The sequence below is a fragment of the Fulmarus glacialis genome, unplaced genomic scaffold (assembly GCF_000690835.1).
Source record: "Fulmarus glacialis isolate BGI_N327 unplaced genomic scaffold, ASM69083v1 scaffold8319, whole genome shotgun sequence".
Classification (NCBI taxonomy): domain Eukaryota; kingdom Metazoa; phylum Chordata; class Aves; order Procellariiformes; family Procellariidae; genus Fulmarus; species Fulmarus glacialis.
The window spans coordinates 39457-57431 of NW_009235146.1; the positions used below are offsets into that span (position 1 = coordinate 39457).

General features: G+C 42.1%; 1 protein-coding gene across 1 annotated transcript in view; it reads left to right on the forward strand.

The window, feature by feature from the left end:
• The window catches only part of F13A1 (coagulation factor XIII, A1 polypeptide), a gene marked incomplete at its 3' end in the record, with an annotated part of 54469 nt that overhangs the window by 34778 nt on the left and 1716 nt on the right, over positions 1-17975 (forward strand). The window contains exons 7-13 of the mRNA XM_009585902.1: positions 1889-2027; positions 8330-8433; positions 9242-9330; positions 10302-10455; positions 11046-11299; positions 13472-13505; positions 15334-15494. Of these exons, the coding sequence (XP_009584197.1) occupies positions 1889-2027; positions 8330-8433; positions 9242-9330; positions 10302-10455; positions 11046-11299; positions 13472-13505; positions 15334-15494 (935 nt within the window). The remainder of the gene's footprint in view (positions 1-1888; positions 2028-8329; positions 8434-9241; positions 9331-10301; positions 10456-11045; positions 11300-13471; positions 13506-15333; positions 15495-17975) is intronic.

Here is a 17975-nt window from a genome sequence, read left to right on the forward strand (position 1 = left end):
CTATGGATGCAGTTCCTCACAGTGGCTTCCACCTGTTGCCTCATCTGCATTTCTCTAGATCACAGACACACCAGTTCTCCCACCTTCCCACCACGCTGGCCCTGACTCACCACTGTTGCAGCATTTTGCCTGCAGGCCACTGTGAAACTGGGGTGACGCAGTGGAGGCCTGGAGCCTGCCGTGTTAAATAGAGAGGTGTATTTATCTGGGGCAAAACTAGACTTGGTTTGCTGGCTAAGTTAGTCAAGTCAGAGACCTGGTACTTTGCACTGCTGCAAGGATTGCTGAAGTATAAAGTTTGTTGAGCGTTACGAAATGAAAATGTTGTCCAGTGGCTGATCTGATACATAGTCACTGACACGTCCAGCTGCTGGCCGCTGCACAGAGAGGACAGCAAAGGTCCGAACAGCTGTGTGCAACTAAAAGGGTTGTTCTGAGCTGATTTTGTGTCTTTCTCAGCTGCCAAGGTTTTATCATTGTGACCAGTCCAGCTTTCCAAGGTTACTATATTGTACACTCTGGATAGTCATCTGTTAAAAATGCTAAAACATTCTGAAAAATGGTCATTAATCTTGAAATTGTCAGACAAATTATTTTCAATGAGCCCTGATGGCTCATGTGCTGGAAGCCTGGGAGGGTGCTTGAATTAAGTTTAATCAATAGATACATATGGTATTGGATGCATCCAGGTAATTTGTCATCCAGGAACTTGAAATGAATGTGCAGCATTACACTTTATTGGGAGTCACAGTAGTGACACTAATGAATATACAAAACCCAGCAGTAGCAGCAAGGGCCATTCAACATTGCAGCATCAGAACTATTTTTAAATAGGATTTTCAATAAAAATGTTTTCCCTTTCCAGAAAAACCCCTCTGTTTTCTGCAGAACCGTGTTGGCTCCTAAATCAGAAAACAGGAAGTTTTTTTGGCCAAGAGACAAAATATTTCATCTGAAGAAGCTGAGATGATGTGTCACCCTGCAGCCCCACTCTCCCCTCGGAGCCGTGCTCCATGCCTGTTTATCAGCCAGGGTGTACCACAAACACAGAAGCCTAATGATGCACTGCTGCACTTCAGACGTAGCCATAGCATTTTCACATATCCCAAATGTACCATTTGTCAAATGGGAAGAAGAGCCATCAGTGCTACGTTGTGATGGTCTGAGATTTAGGGCCTTTTTTTTTTTTTTTTTTTTGGATCGTCCTTCTAAGATCCTTTAAGGGAAGGGACTATTGACTCCAAAATACTATTACTTAGCAATCAATACAAATTATGTAATGCATTTTGTTCAGACTCTCTAACGCTGACATTTCACTTGCAAATAATGCAGCTTTTCCCCCTTGTTAGCAATAATTTTCTGCTTTATTCTTTGTGTTCTCCAGATCCCTTCTGATGGCAAATATCAAAAAGGAAAACTCCAAATCAACCAAAAGGAGACACTTTCTATTCATTTTCTTCTTAGCACAGTCTTATGATTCTCTTGGGTTACTGACACTAGAAGAACTAATATATTTTGCATTTCTTGCAAGTTCAAACTTATTTCTCTTTATACCACATTTGGTCATGCAGTAGACCCATTGCACCAAGATTTGCCCTGAAAAGCTACAGTGTGGTCACTATGCAAGACTATTCTAAAACTATTGGTAGTCAGCTGCTTAGGTTATAACCATTGTACCATTACATATCTTGAATGCTCATCAATTTGGGACCAAATAAAATATTTAACATATTCTATATAAAGGCAGATAGGAGGAATTATTTGGGTTGATTTGACTGAGTTTTTCCATTTTATTCTAGTTATTAATAGTTTCTCTCTACTCATCCTGTCATCCATGAGCACAGTCTTCATATTCGTCCTTCTCACCACACTTCTCTCTTTGCCACAGTTCTGAGGTGCTTGGGGATACCTGCAAGACTCATTACCAACTATTCTTCTGCCCATGATAACAATGCCAATTTACAGTTGGACTTCTTTCTGGATAACGAAGGGAAAGTGGACACCAAACTTACAAAAGACTCTGTCTGGTGAGTTCTCCTGGCAAATGCCTTTAATGCGTCAACTATATAAGCAGTAAAAAACATGACAGCAATGCCTGTGGTTTATTTATTTCTCCGTGCATTAAAGAACACTGGTAGCTTATGTAAAACAGAATGAATGGATTGTTAGTAGGCTGACTAATATGAAATGCTTGTCATGTAAAGAGACATACCCTAGGGGATCCCACTAGTAACGTTACCATTCGGTGTGGTGCACGTTTAAGCATACTGGAGGAGAGCTGGAATGGGTTTGTGCTCCTTAGGGCCAGGCCATTTCTAAAAATGGAAAGGGGTAGGATGGGCACTTCCCTCGGTCTGGAGCCAGGCTCAAAGGGATACCTCAATATCTATGGCAAAATGCCCTTCTCGTCCTGCTTCTGCCCAGTTCCCATATTTGTAGGCTGGTTTTGCATTGTGTACATGCAATCACTGTCACAAATAGGTTCTTTCCAAAATAAATCCAGTTCAGCTGAAAAAGAAACAAGCTGAGGTATGATATAAGTTACTGAAGTGCTATCGCCAGATTTATAAAAAGAAAACTCCCTAGGAACAAGAAGTGGAGTCTATGTATTCGTTTGGAGAAGACAGTGCTCCAGCTTTCTCCTTGAACTCTTACTGTCTCCTGTCTGACAGGAGAAGCGTAGCATCTATCGATTATATGCTCTGTTCAGTAGAAATTATGTGCGGGTTATTGGGCCTCAAGCCTCTTCTCCTCAGAGTGAAGCAGTGAATGCAACCTCTGTATATACTCCTATATTCAGGAGATACTTGTCCTATTCAGTGTTAATATACCTGATTTGTGTCAATGGTATCTTCAACTCATCAGCACAGCTGCTCATCAGCATGTTTCATTAACAACTTAATCTCTGGAAGCCTTTATATTAAAACTGTAATAAATCCATTCTGTGGTGGAGGAAATGACTGAACTTGTTGCTGTAACCTCTTTTATGTGATTTCCATAATCTGCTATCAAGAGGGAATCTAAGGAAAACAATTAGGTTGATTTACATCTGAAGCTTGTATCACAGCATCACAGAATAGTCGAGACTGGAAGGGACCCCTGGAAGTCATGCAATCCCCCTGCTCAAAGCAGGGTCAGCTAACGCAGGTTACTCAGGGCTGTGTCCAGCTGGGTTTTGAATATCTCCAAGGATGGACACTCCACAACCTCTCTGGGAAACTTGTGCCAGTGCTCAACCACTTTCACAGTAAAAAAGTGTCTCCTGGTGTTCAGACAGAATTTCCTGTGTTTCAATTTGTGCCCATTGCTTCTTGTGCTGTCATTGGGGGCCACTGAGAAGAGTTTGTCTCTGTTTTCTTCCCCCCAACTCCCTAAGCAGGCATTTATACACATGGATAAAATCCTATTGAGCCTTCCCATCTCCAGGCTGAACAGTCCCAGCTCTCTCAGCCTCTCCTCATGTACAGCCTCTAGTGTACCAGCCATTCCTTCCCCTGGGATACACAGCTAGTGACTAGGCTCCAGCTGGAGTTCACACCAGTGATCACAAGCCTCTGATCCCAGCAGTTCAGCCAGTTTTCAGTAAACCTTACTGTCCACTTATCTAGTCTACACTTCAATGGTTTGCCTATGAAGATGTTCTGGGAGATGGTGCTAAAGTCAGAAGAGAAACCAACCCCCATGCACTGGTCTCCCCTTGCCCACATAGTCATTCATTTCATCACAGAAGGCAATCAGGTTGGTCAGGCATGGCTGGCCCCTTGTAAATCCATGCTGACTACTGCCCATCACCTTGTCCTTTATATGTTTGGAAATGTTTTTGAGAAGAATTTGCTCTGTAACCTTCCCAGGGATCAAGGTGAGGTTGACAAGTCTGTAGTTCCCTGGGTACTCCTTCTTCTCTTTCTTGAAGAAAGGAGTGATACTTGCTTTCTTCCAGTCCTCAGGTACCTCCCCCAATCACCACGACCTTTTGAAGATAGATATGAGTGGTGTTACAGTGACATCGGCCAGCTCCCTCAGCACTTTTGGTCCATCCCATTAGATCCATTGGACTTCTGGGTGTCCAGTTTGTTTAAATATTCTCTAACTTGTTCCTCCTCTACAGATGGTAAACTTCCACACCGGTCTCAGGGGCCGTGATTCCTGAGGGCAAATATTAGCAGTAAAAACCAAGGCAAAGATGACATTGAATACTCTGGCCTTTTCTTAGTCCTTTGCCGCCAGGTCCCCTCCCCCATTCAGCAGCAGACCCACATTTTCCGTAGTCTTGCTTTTGATACTGATGTATTTGCCTTTCTTACTGCTCTTCACATCCCTTGACATATCCATTTGATCTGGGGTTTGGCTTTCCTAAATCTGTTCCTGCATGCTCTGACAGTGTCTCTATATTTCACCTGGTCACCTGTCCCTGCTTCCACCTCTTGTGCACCTTTTTTTTATGTTTGAGTTTAGTTGGGACCACCTTGTTCACCATGCAGGCCTTGTGCCACTTTTGGTTGATTTCCTGCACATAGGGATGGACCATTCTTAAGCTTGGAGGAGGTGACCCTTGGAAAACAACTAGCGCTCCTGGACCCATCTCCTATCCAGAACTGCCTCCCATGGGATTCTTCCAAGCAGGACCTTAAACAGGCCAAAGCCTACTCTCCTGAAGTCCAAGGTTGCGGTCCTGCTGTTTGCCTTGTTCCCTCCTGTTAGGATCCTTGGGGGTTTCCGGTTTGCTACACTGCATCTGGTCTATGTGACAGCAGGACCTCAGTACTTCTCATGGGGCAGTCCTTCTATGGGTCACAGAGCAGTAAAGGAACAGTCACTCTTCTGAAACCTCCTCTGCCTATAAATGATGTGAAACCAATTACTGGCCGCCTACTGCTCAGTCCATATACACCCAGTAATGGATCATTGCCACGCTTCAGACTTTTCACTGTCTCATCTCTTCTTCTCCCCTTCTCCTAACCTGATCGATGAAACAACTTTCACCCACTTTTGACATTTCCTTTTACTTCCCTACCTCTCTTTTCCCCAGCTGTTTCCCAAGTCTTCTTAATTCAGTCCTGGGTTTTTTCCATTCTTTTGAGACAGGGCCAGATCATCCAAAATTGTCCTTGCTTCACTGAAAGCCATATGCAACTTCACACTAGCATTTCATCCTCCCATCCTACGTTTGCTTTTCTTTGGCTTGATTACTTTTTGAACTGCCTTGTTCATCCTTTTATCCTCCTGGTGCATTTATTAGTACATGGTGCACATAACCCTTTGGGCATGACTTAATATATTACACACCTCTTTTCATTTCTCCTCTGTGTCCTTTCTCTTCATTACTCTGTAACACTCCATGGTAGCTCACGTGCTGACTTTAAATGGCTTGTGTCTTAACCTTGATTTTATTTTTAATGTCTCTTTTATTTCTTTTCTTTTCTTTTTTTTTAAGAGGACAAGCTCAAGGTATTTATAATGATTTTTTAAAATGTATTTCTCACTTTTATTTATAATCTCCTGAAAACTGGAAGCAAAGCTCTTTTTCTTTATTAATATATCATTTCTATTGCCTTGTACTGCTGGAGCTGATCTGTCTTCAGGTTTTAAATACTCTCAGACTTCAGGGATACTTGGAGCCAGGATTTTTAGTGCAATCAATCTCTGAGTGCGGGGCTCCCTCTGAATGTTATCTGACATTTATTTATTTTTATTAAAGATCATCTTCTCCCTCAGGATAGGAAACAACGACAACAGCAGAACACATATACAAAATTACACAGACTTTGCAAAAAGTTATTTTTGTAAAGCTGGCCGGATTTGAGCCCATCAGTACTGCCTCTGTCCCCTTTCTTTGTTCTCCTTGTCTTTCTTAATGATGATATAAAGACACTTAAAGAATATTTCTCTTGGATGGGAATCAAGACTCACTCCTACTGTGAGGTCCAAGCAGACTGATGTTAGTACCTCAGCAGAAACTTTCTCGAAGTGACCTGGCCCCATGGGGGTTCATCCATGTCTAGGCCTGTGGAGAAAGCCCTTCTGAGACCTCTGCTCTCCTATTGACTTCCAGCTCACTTTTCTCTAATTTCTCAGTAATGTTATCAGTGCCTCTCTCAACCCCAATGCCTGAGCTTATTAGCTAATGAAAGGGCAGCAGCTGTTTCCAGCATGTGCCTGTCTCATAAGCAATACGAAGTACCCTTCTTAAATTGTCTTCCAGGCATAAAACCCACCTGGTCATCTTTTATTAATTTCCCCATTGCTTTGTTTAGTCTATTCGTAATTATCTCTGTAAATATTTAATGGTCACTACATTGATCTGTGTAGCCATTCTTGCTTTCTTTAATGTCTCAGGCTTGCTGTAGAATACAAGAACTACAGAATCAGTTTAACAAATTATGGCCAGGAAGGCAGCTCCTCAGCTGTGCTCACTTCTACCAGAGAGAAGCTTCTGCTACATTTTGGAAAGGGAAATGTTCCCCTCATCCTCCTTTTCTTAATGCTCGTGTGCTTTACAAGCAATGTCTTCCTGTCTATTCACATTCAATATCCTTAAGTGTATTTGTTATTTGCATGGCAGCAGACCTAAAATAATTGCCGTCCTGTTGCGCCCAATAGAAACCAGTAGAAACCAGTAAGAAAGGTCCTGTCCCCTAGGATGAATGTAGGAAAAATATAGAAAAAAATGCCTTACCTAATTACAGAATTGAATCAGAGCTGCCATTTTCTGCACTGTATCCCCCCCTTGGTTTTATCATCCTTCCCTCCTGCTTGCTCTTCAGGTTCTTCTTTTGCAGGACACAAAGCCAATGACACATCTGAGTTTGATTCAAAGTGAGCCAGTGAAGGTTTCAGGGCAGGGATTCTCTCTCTCGCATGTTGGTATAACAGTTTTCAAAAACCCACCTACCACAAAGTACGTCCCCATTCTCTGGTAGCCCTCAGCAAAGCTCTGCGAGCATGATTCAGCATTGACTGCTCTCAGCAGCATCAAAAATTCTTTGTGTGTGTGTCATTTTCCTTGAATAATTCCTTTTTCTGTAGCGCTGCTTCATTAACGCTCCTAACTGACAAGTTTTATCCTGATCCAAGCTTTCATTTCCACTTTGAAATGTCTTGTTAGACAAGCCTCAGATCCTTCCGACTCTGCTCCGTGGCTGGTTTTCACCTATTATTAATGAAATGGTCAGAGTTTAACAATCCCCATTTTGGTTGCTAATATCATTGCGTGTACTAGGGGCTGTATCAGCAGCTACACAGATGTAATTTTATTCATATCTGCTGTAGGATATGTGTAATTTGCAACAAAATTGCCTCTTTCTCTACTCTTTCCTTCTTTTATTTTTTTTCAGTAATGAAATTCAAACATTTTGCTGGCTTTCCTGCAAGACCTTCTTCCTAGATGGTCTTTTTTTCTTGCTTGTGCTCTCCCTTGTGTGCCAGTAGCATTGCAGGAAGTTACAAGATCTGTCTTTCTTTTCTGCTCATCTTTGAAACATTCTGGGCAAACTGCGCTGGTGCTGTAGTGTTTTTTTCTTTTCCTGAGCATCCAGCCAAGTAAGGGTATTTCAACCCTGAGCACCTAGATGAACCACTCTCAGAAATTCACCTTTCAGCATACTGTCCTGGGCCCTAAAGGCAAAACCTGGCCCACAGTGGTTTGTAGGTGGGTTTTATGGAAAGCTGTATGTTCTAGGAGATCTGACCTCCCTCATTGGCATGATGCACTGGGAAGACCTTGTAAGAAATCCACAATGAGGGTAGTGTTATAAAGCCTATGCAGGGTCTTTTTCTCAACCAACATGGAAACCAGCTAAGCATGTTTGTTTTGAGCCGTGGAAACAAAGCTACACACTGTATGTTATGGAGTTGATCCTGAAATCTCTTCAGAAGAGGCACCAAAGCTTCAGTCTTAATAGTTATAGAGCAGACCATGCTTCAATGGCTTGAAGAAGATTCAACGCTTCTTTTAGCAGGCACACAGAAGTGGAGGTGTCTGGCTGGAAGGGGATTGTAGTTTGTGTCGCTCTTCCTATACCCCAACAATCTCCAAGCACTGGAAAGTTTTCTGAGACATTTTCATTCAGAACACATTAGAAGAATCAAAAAGCTTCTTCAACTTGTAGTCAAGAAACTACAATGAAGGATTGTGGCCTTCAGGTTTTAACAGATAGGTACCAAACTTTTAGACCTAAAAATCGATTCTCTAAAAAGAGTCAACTTTTTCACCCCTAAATTGGCAAATGTTGTTATTGAAGCAATGGCAGGACATAAATACACAGGTTTGTTTTGGTCTGTATGTATTCCTTCCAAGAATTTAATATTCTGGTCTCGTCTCTTGTCTAAGGAACTATCATTGCTGGAATGAAGCTTGGATGACCAGACCTGATCTTCCTGTCGGTTTTGGAGGATGGCAGGTTGTTGATGGGACACCCCAAGAAACCAGTGATGGTAATATTGCTTGAAGTCCTCTTTAGCTCTCTTTCCAATGCTTGGATTCTTTGTGGCAAACAATGAGCTGACGATAGCTGAGCCAGTGGCACCATATGGCCGGTAACAACTTCTTGCACCAGATAACCACACTCACCTGTGCTCAGGGCCTTCTCCTGATTTGTTTAGAGCTCTAAAATAAATCTGTCCTTATTATAACACTGCTCATGATGCATGTGCATAAAATCCTGCATGAGAAGGTCCCTGCTTGGTACAGAAGAGATGTAGTCCTGTTGCCAAAAGGTGGCTTCTAAAATTTTAGCGAACCTATACATGAGCCTGATCAAATTAATTCTTCTTCGTTTTATGTCTGCAGCCCTTACTAAACTTCCTGAGCAGGCGGTAGGCAGGAGAGAAAAAACGAAAAGCCACTGCTATTTCTTCCCAGTCCTTAATTTTCCAGTTCTTAAAAGACATTCTTAGCAAATTTGCAGTGAGATCTTTCTCAGTCTGTGGTATAACTGAACCCTCCCAAAATTATCTGCTTTAACCAAAACCAGCTGCAACTGCGTTTCAAGCACTTGAAACTTACAGTGGACTTTACGGTGCCATTAAGGGACCGAACCATTAGGTTGTTTCAGACTTGAGCCTGTGTTGTTTAGAGGGCTGGTAACAGAAATTAAGCTTTTCACTTCTTAGTAAGGAGTTCCTGTAAACTATTAAAAGAGTTCACCAAACTCCAAGAACTCTTTTTCTTTGAGAAAATATAACATTTTGACATGTTTTTTAATTAATTTAATCTCTCACTTTATTTCTCTTCTCCCCATAGGTATGTACAGGTGTGGCCCAGCCTCAGTTCAAGCCATTAAACATGGTCACGTTTGCTTCCAATTTGATGCTCCTTTTGTCTATGCTGAGGTACATACCTGAAAATCTTTAGTGCATTGAGTGATATCAGTGGGACCATAGGTGAGACAGAAGATAGGGCTCCACTACAATTTATGGATTGAGAGGTTACTTCATGTATACTCTACATCAAAGAAAAAGCTCATGATTATATTTTGACATGCAGGCCAGTAGGTGTGATATGGCTCTAATGAATGACAGAGATTTCTCTAATCTCTGCTCACCAATGTAATAAGCAGAAAAAGCTACTCTGGCTCTGATGAAACTTCAGACTGCGGTCGTTTATCCTTCCCAGATTCCAGCTATACTGGCAAATAAGTCACTCGCTCTAGCTCTCATCTTCATCCCTTGTTAGCTGTTACCTTCTCAGGCTTGCCAGCAAAGCTGCTTATGGTAAGGCTCCCTTGCTTGTTTCAGTCAAAATGGATGCAAGTGATTTTAAGAGGTCTTTGCTCACCATGTTAATTTTGGCTGCAGTGGGTCAAGGAGAGCTCACATGGGTGGTTTGACTGGCAGATCTGAGAGGGAAGTATCTCCATGAGGAGGGAGAGGACCTGGTCTGGAGTTTTAACCTCTTGCACCACCAGAGCTGGTGTGCCCAGAATTGCAGCTGCTGTAGAGCAAGCCTCTCTCTAATTGAATTACATATAGCTTAGGACAGAAGAGAATAAAGATATTTTGTCTATGAAGCATTCCCCTCTCTATGGTGTAAAGCTTTTTGGTGCAAGGAATGTGTAATCACACTCCCCAAGTCCGAAAGGTATCTCTGTAGCTTACTCAAGTTTACACTGGCTGTTGTTCTGAAGCTGCGAATAGTAAAATTAATCTAGTCATTATTGTAGCATATGACTAATTTTAAACATGGGACTTCAGTGCGAGTGGGACTTCAAGTCAATGTGTCATTGTTTTGAGGGGAGATAGGCTGGCTTCTCTTCCTCTCTCTACTTCCATGTATCTCAATCCTTTTTCATTTAATTTTATAGGTGAATAGTGATATTGTTTACCAAAGAAGGGAGAAAAATGGAACCCAAGTGATAGAAAAAATTGACACAACCCATGTTGGGCAGTTGATTGTGACCAAGGAAGTTGGCGGTGAAGGAATGATGGAGATTACTGAGGAGTACAAGTTCCAAGAAGGTAACCTGAAATGGGATGGGACCGTACCGATGTAGATTTACCTCAGTCAGATCCTGGATGGTGGATTTACAGACCTCTGGCACTGAAGGAGCTGCATAAAAAGGTGCCCAGGTGCCCTCTGGAACTCTTTATTTGTAACTCCATCCCAGAAACACTGCAGATGCCTTGATAACAGCACAGACTTTGCTACTCAGAAATGCTTTGGACTGAGTAAGCTGTAGTGAAAACAAAGGGTAGTCATGGAGTAACTCAAAGCATTCAAAACAATTTGAGGCTTTCTGTGCAGCTGTTTAGACATTTCTTACTCAGGCCAGATGTTTGCACAGAGTACATAAGTGTAGCTCCATTAATATCAAGGACCATTAATATTAAGCTAGGTCAGTTTTTCTGGTATGGCTTGAATCTTTAAGATCAGCTCAGTTGGAAACGGTGAAGTTCTCCTAATATTAACTTCACCACAGGAAGGTTCACTGTCTTCATCCATTCATTTCAGCTACCACAAACTATGGAAGATGCAACCTTGTGATCGGTGAGTGGGCTAATGCAGTACCCCTGTTTCTCTTCTAAATTTGATTTTCATTCATGTCTAGGCTCACAGGAGGAGAGGCTGGCTCTTGAGACTGCTGTGATGTACGGCGTTAAAAAGCAAACTACCCAAGATACCATGTATCAGCCACAGACGGATGTTGACATGGAATTCCAAGTGCAAAAAGCAGTCCTTGGCAGTGACTTTAAAGTCACTATAACTTTCAGGAACAAAAGTCGCAACTACTACACTGCTACTACATACCTTTCAGGCAACATAGTGTTTTACACAGGAGTCACAAAAAATGAATTCAAGAAAAAAAACCCTCTTCATGTAAGACTTGCATAGTTGTTTTCAAACCTGCTAGCTTTTTTTCTCTGTGTCATTAACTGTCACCAATGTCTCTACTCATGGGTAGAGCCAATTCTAGTAGCTAGGGGTAGGATGCTCTATTGGGTATCAGGAGGCTCCACTCCCAACTCTGGCCCTGCCACCAGTGTCGTTCAGAGCTGAGGCTGTTTTCTTCAGGCTGTTGCTCCCTGCATAATGCTCTCTTACACCAAGCTGCATGTCTGGGAATGGTTAATTTTTCTTATTTAGCACAAAAGAAAGCAAAGGAGTACAGGTATTAAACTGCAAGGTATCGTTTTTCATACCTTTAGTCTCCTAGCAGTATCTCAGCAAGTGAAGGAAAGTTCCCCAGGGTATCATTTACAGGGACAAAAAAGTGAGTATCTTGTCTTACCTGAAAGAAGCTGACAAGCTCTGAGTGGGTCCAAGTGCACATCTGGCTTTGGAGGACTGGGTGGTTCAGGATTTTATATTTACAGCGATCTAAAAAGTTGATTTGTAACTAGAATGTGCCATTATAGAGCAGGGGCATTTGTCAGCTGGGCAGGCACCCCAAAGGTGAGTATCTTTACAGATGCAGTGTTCGCTTTTCCTAGTGCCCTCTGGACTGCGGTGGGGAGATCCTGCCTCCCTCTTCTCATGAGAAAAGCAGTTCCTGGCAGCCTAGCTCACGCATCTGAGGGCAGAATTTTGAAATGTTCTACTTTTTTATTTTGGACATAACCAATTTATTTCCTGTCAGCCATGGCAGCCCCATTCAGAAAACAGTCAGCAAGTGTTGAGGACCTGCTGTACTCTAAAGCACTATGGAGCAGGCTGGTTGTAGATCCCTGGCTTGTCCAGTAAAAAGTGACTGCCAATCACTTGTTCTTATGACATGCCTGTGCTCTTGGGTTAGCGCTTCCAGCTCAGCAAAAGTGATGAGAACATCCCCTTATGGAGGCTGATCAGAGGATCCTCTACTCGAGTTCCCTACTGAGAAAGTCAGGAGCAATGATTTTTCCTTCTTGATGCTGCTACTGGGCAAAAGCAATCTCTGCTGAGCGCAGGCAGGAGTGGCAGGACTTCGGGAGGCCAAAGGATGGACCTCCTGATCTGGGTCTGGTGCTGGATCACAGCAACCCTGGCTGACTTCTAAGCTTTCTTATCTTGTCTATCTCATCCCAGCTCAGGAGACACTGTGAGCCCTCTCTCTCAGAGAGGATGGGTTTTGTCTCAATGAGAAGCCTCTGTGGAATCACGGTTCCCACGTGCCATGAAAAAAAGGTCCTCCACTTTGAGCATCATCTAAAACTGCACGTTTTGATTTGGAGCTGATTAATCTCCATAAAGTAGGAGTACACTTACAGAGATCTGCAGGTGAAGGTTAATAAAAATTCTATCTTCAGTCTATAACAAAGCCCTGACAGCTGCTGCTGGTTCTTTCTAACTCCCCGACTCATTTGCAAGGGGTCTGGAAATGGGCCGACTCTGGGTTGCATTGGGTTGTTCCATCAGAGCCTATCAAAACAGTGTGGGGTTTTCTATTGGCTTGCATCAGTTACTAAATATTTGATCTGAAATACTGCAAAACTTTTTGGAGACTTGGCTAGGTACAGTAAAAAAATCCATTTCAACTGCTCGGTCTAAATTCTGTGCCACTTCTTTGACAGGGGAAAATTCAGTCTGACGTCTGCTCTTGCATCAAAGATCTGTGTAAGGTATTATTACCTAAAACACTGCTTCTGCAGTGCTTTGAGGCTCATCTATCTCCTCTGTGCAAGAGATGAAATGAATACATGATGTTTAAGCATCACCAAGCCTCATAATTCATTTTTTCTAAGTTAAGTAAATGGTTTGTAAAAAGCTTCTTGAAACTGTGCTGGAAACTCTGAATTGACCGATGGTGAGTGAACACAGACTAGAGAGAGGCACCAGAGAACAGTACATGAATTTTTTTGCATGTGTACCAAAAGTATGTCCCCATCACTGCCTCTGGCCAAGGAGACATGTTTTAAGGCATTACCACCTTTCAAGGTGGAAACTAGTTTATAGCTGAGCTACAGTCATCGACTTGTGCAGTACTTTGTCCCACAACAGGACAAAAAAACCCTCACCAGTTATGCCATCTCTGAAAGTGATACATAAAACTTGAACATTCATTCTTTCAGTTTTGCCTTGGAAAGGAGTACATGTGCAATCAGGAACGGTGTCTGAGCAGATGGGCAGTGTGAAGGGAGGCGGCACAATCGTTTGCAACTGTGTAAGAATACTCTGTCAGGGGTGTGATGGTAGGATACCTTCCGAGGCACTCAGGCAGAATTTGTAGGCTTCGTTCATGGCAAGAAGTGTATATGTATATATATGGAGGTAACAAAAAATTACAATATAATAAAGATGTGTCAAAGGTGTTCTTCCAGCTCATGCTACTGAAAGAATGAAGCAAACTAAGTTTTCAAACAGGAAGTGAATGCATGATTTTCAGAATAGTGATTAAAGGAATTGTGTGGGTTGAAAACATGTTTGAGGATTTGAATAGCTTAAACCTTCCAGTGCCTTCAAAGGTGCTCTCACATCTACTCGGTTATATTTAGCTTTCTACTTTTTTTTTTGAAAGGCTGTAAGGCAGTTCAGTGTTGTGTCTCCCTTGGCTTTCCCAGGTACGGTAAGCAGTAGTGGCAACTAAGGAAATGGAAGTCTATTATCCTTTTTTTTTTCCTGTTGTGATTAAATTTAAACAGAAAAGTTCATCTTTCCTTCCACTGTAAAGAAAATTTCTCTTTGATTGTAACTAATTCATTTATTTATTTACTTACTTTACACAAATGAGAAATACCTTGCCTGATTTATAATTTACAGTTTGGCACATAATGGGAAATTCTTTTAGAAGAGATACAGAGTGAGAGGGAGAGAGAGAGAGAGAGAGAGGGAGGGGGAGCACATCAAGTAAATTTAAGGCTGGCCTGGTAAATCCAGGTCATGTGGTCACCAAGGGAATAGCTTTGAAACCAAATCAAGGAACTGGTTTTGATGTGAGGGGATCAAAAGAGTGAAAAGGGGTGAATGTCATTTACCCAACCGAGTTCAGTTATCTCAGTGTGTAGAGTGTGTGTCACAAATACAGTACAAATAATGGATAACAGTAATAATCATAGTTAACAGATGGGGGATCTTGATACATTTACTAGGGTTATAATGAACATTTATAGAGGCAAGAGCTACACATCTATATATTCTGCCCAGTCACTTAGTTAGCAGGTCTGCTTCTCTGCATCACATTCTCACACCATTGCTGGCCTGGGAATTGCAGTTCAATACAGTTAAAATTAATGATTCCTTGCATCTAGCTCAGGGGGATTTGTTCCTTCCAATAGTTATCCTCAGGGAGCACGTGAAAGCTCCCTGGAGGGCATGCTGGCGACAGGAGGACCTTCTTGCTAAATTTTGCAGGCAAGTCCAGTGTAGGACAAAGGCAGATATCCAGACATGTCCTGGAGAGCAGGTGGTCTCCCAGGTAGCCTGCATGGGCTCACAACCCCCAGTGGCTACTCTGGTGGCATCCCTGGTGGCACACCTCTGCCAGGAAGAGAGGCAGAGAATGCACAGGAATAAAGTGAAAGAGCAAACATTTACAGGGGTGACACTCAAAAGCTGCTTTGGACCTTCGTGCCCAGTAGCTATTTATTGCTAGTCTGGCTTATCACTTATTTTGTGGTAGTGCCTAGAAACCTTCAACAATGACCTGGGTTATTGCTGATGGGCACTGGGCAGAGCCTGTGCAAAAACCCAGCCCGTGCCCCAGGGAGCTCACAGCCTAAATGGAAAGAGGCAAGATAAGAGGGGGAATGGTGAGATAAAGAAATGAAGATAGTTTGCGCAAAAAAATCAAAGTCATTCTTTTGGTGGTGGTGGGCCACCTTTTTTCCAAGACACCCATGTAACTGGCACTGGCCATGATGGGAGGAGGAATTAGCCATTAGATTGCTTCAGATGCCTTTTTTCTTTCCTGTTTCTCCCCTCAGCTAGCGCTTTCGACGTTCTGATCAAATCGAGCGAGTACCTGAGTGACCTGCTGGACCAAGCCTCCTTTCATTTCTTTGTGACTGCACGGATCAACGAAACGGGGAAGATTCTGGCCACACAGAAGGCTACAGTCCTGGAAATTCCCACCCTGAGGATCAAGGTAGCTCAGGGCTGGGGTGGAGGGGAGCGACCACCACGCTGCATGGGGGCTGTTCTCTACAAGGCTGTCACATTGTCTTCTGCGATTGGGGGGGGGTGTATGTGTGCGTGTGCACGTTAGACCTTCAGGACCTTATAAAGGCTGGAGTGTATGAGGGTGTATAGGTATGTTATATATTGTACTGAGTATCCCTACATTAAAGTCTGAGGCTGACTGCATCACTGGCAGTAGAGAGCTGAAGTGGTCTCAGTGGAGGAAGGAGGGGAAAAGATCTGAGAAAGCTGGAGAAACTCAGAGGGTAAGAGAGATTACTCACTCAAGTCACTGAAGTCTTTGACTACTTCAGAAGTCTATTGTATTTAAAGCAACACAGCACAGAGGCCTCTTGTTGAAGGATGAGGACACTGCTATTGAGGTGAATTTGCTTGGAAAGCTCCCGCAGGTGTTGTGGAAAGTTCCTCCAAACTTGGATGGACAGCATCCATTTGGGATGATGCTTTCAGGATTTCAGTGCTTTGCTGCCATGCTGTGAATATACTGTCAGTGGAGTTTCGTGAAAATTCAAGCAGTTCTGCAGATGGTGGCATGGTACCTATGAAAATGTAGAAGTGTAATGTTTGTGATAGGACAAGGACCCTTAGTCATATGGCAAAGGCAGGGCTGAGATTTAGAGTTCTCAATTCATAACTGGTCATACAAACAAATTGCCTCATTTTCAAAAGCACTGAGTTTTCATCTGCTTTGAATGATATCATTTGGATTTGCTTTTTTCCTAATACTAAAAAAAAAATCAGAACACCCATTCAGGAAGTTTTACATAAACATGAATGCAACTCCCTAAAATTCAGGACCATGAAAGAAATCTAAGTTTATAGACCTTTTCCTCCCTGTATATTTATTTAAACCAATGTTCGTGTTTCCATATAATAATATATGTAGTAATCTGAAACAGCAACCTTCTGCAGAAAAAGCTTTTTAAAAAACAAGTATCAAAACTACAGTGAAGTTTGCAAAATATTTCATGGTCTGCAGAAATGTCACTATGATCTGATCAGATTATTGGTATTTTCAAATAAAAGGGGTTTTTTTGGTTTACTGAGCATTCTAGAGAGGAGGTAAACAAGACAGATAAAATCTACTTCAAATACCTGTCTTCAATAACCAAATTTTGAAAGTAGAGAGTTCTTCCAATTCAATACTTAAACAGAACATCTTATACAGGATGCCAAATTTCAGCCTCAAAATAGTTTATCCTCCCTGCTGTTATGAAGAAAGGGTGTTTAGTATATGAGATAGATTGTTGTCCAATAACCATGTCTTCTAGTAAAATTGAGTTTGTCTCTTCTCTGCTTCTTTGTGATGTGTAAAAATAAGCTGAAATTTTAATAGCTGGATTTTTTTAACAGTATGGGGGTGGGTGTGTGCGTGTGTGTATATACCTATGTATTTATACAGGAAACTTTGCTTTTTCTTTTTTTTTTAAGAAATCTGAAGAAGTTTATCTCCCTAGATTTCTTGTCAGATTTCTTCATTGAATTTGACTGGCAGACTGGAGTTCTTAACATGAGAGTAAGGGAGAAGAATGAAAAAACATATTTCCCCTCATGTCTTCAGATACACCTTTGATCTTTCTCTGTTGGTCTAAGGAGATTGTCAGAGTTAACAGTGTAGGAAATTACACTAGTTTATTCTAATTTAGCTTGAGACCAGGTTACAAAAATAAGCTCAGCCAACACGGATCACGGTCTCAGTTGCATGTGTGGGAGTTCAGGATGATTTTGAATCCCCCCATGTAACAGTGATCTTAAATGGGCAATTGAAATAAGGAGGATATAAGACCTCTAATTGGGCTAGGACTTCTGAAAATGTCACTGATGTCTTTTTGCAAATTCAGGTGGCCAAATGCTGTTGAGAGTTTAGTTGTGAGTATCTCATTCTTTACTCCAGTCAATATATCAGTATTTGGTGCAGAGTGATCCCTTAGACCAGAGTCGTTCCAGCTTTTTGCAACTGTCGTACTCCTTAAAAAATTGCAGTAGGGCTGCAGACCCCAGCATAGTACTTTAAATTCATTGACAAGATACTTGTTTTTCTTAGTTACCTTTCTCAAGGCCCTTTAAAGTAGTCCATGGACCAGCTGGAATCTGTCAGCCATAAGTTGAAAACCCTTGCCTGAGCCTTTTATATTCTGTGAGAAATGTTGGGTTTCCAGGAGGAAAAAACAAAATCCCCATGCATGTAGTCTTTGTTTAAAAACATGTTCATTTAGAGATGTTTTCCACACAGCTGTACTACCAGCAGTGATCTGAAGGGACAGACAGATCCCTTCAGCTGTGTACTGTAATACACGTGGAAGTCAATGCAATCCCTGTTCATTAGTCTTGCACTTTAATATTTTCCAGTGCAAAATGTATTGCTTTTTTGCTATTGTTGTGGGTTGACCCCAGCTGGACACCAGGTGCCCACCCAAGCTGCTCTATC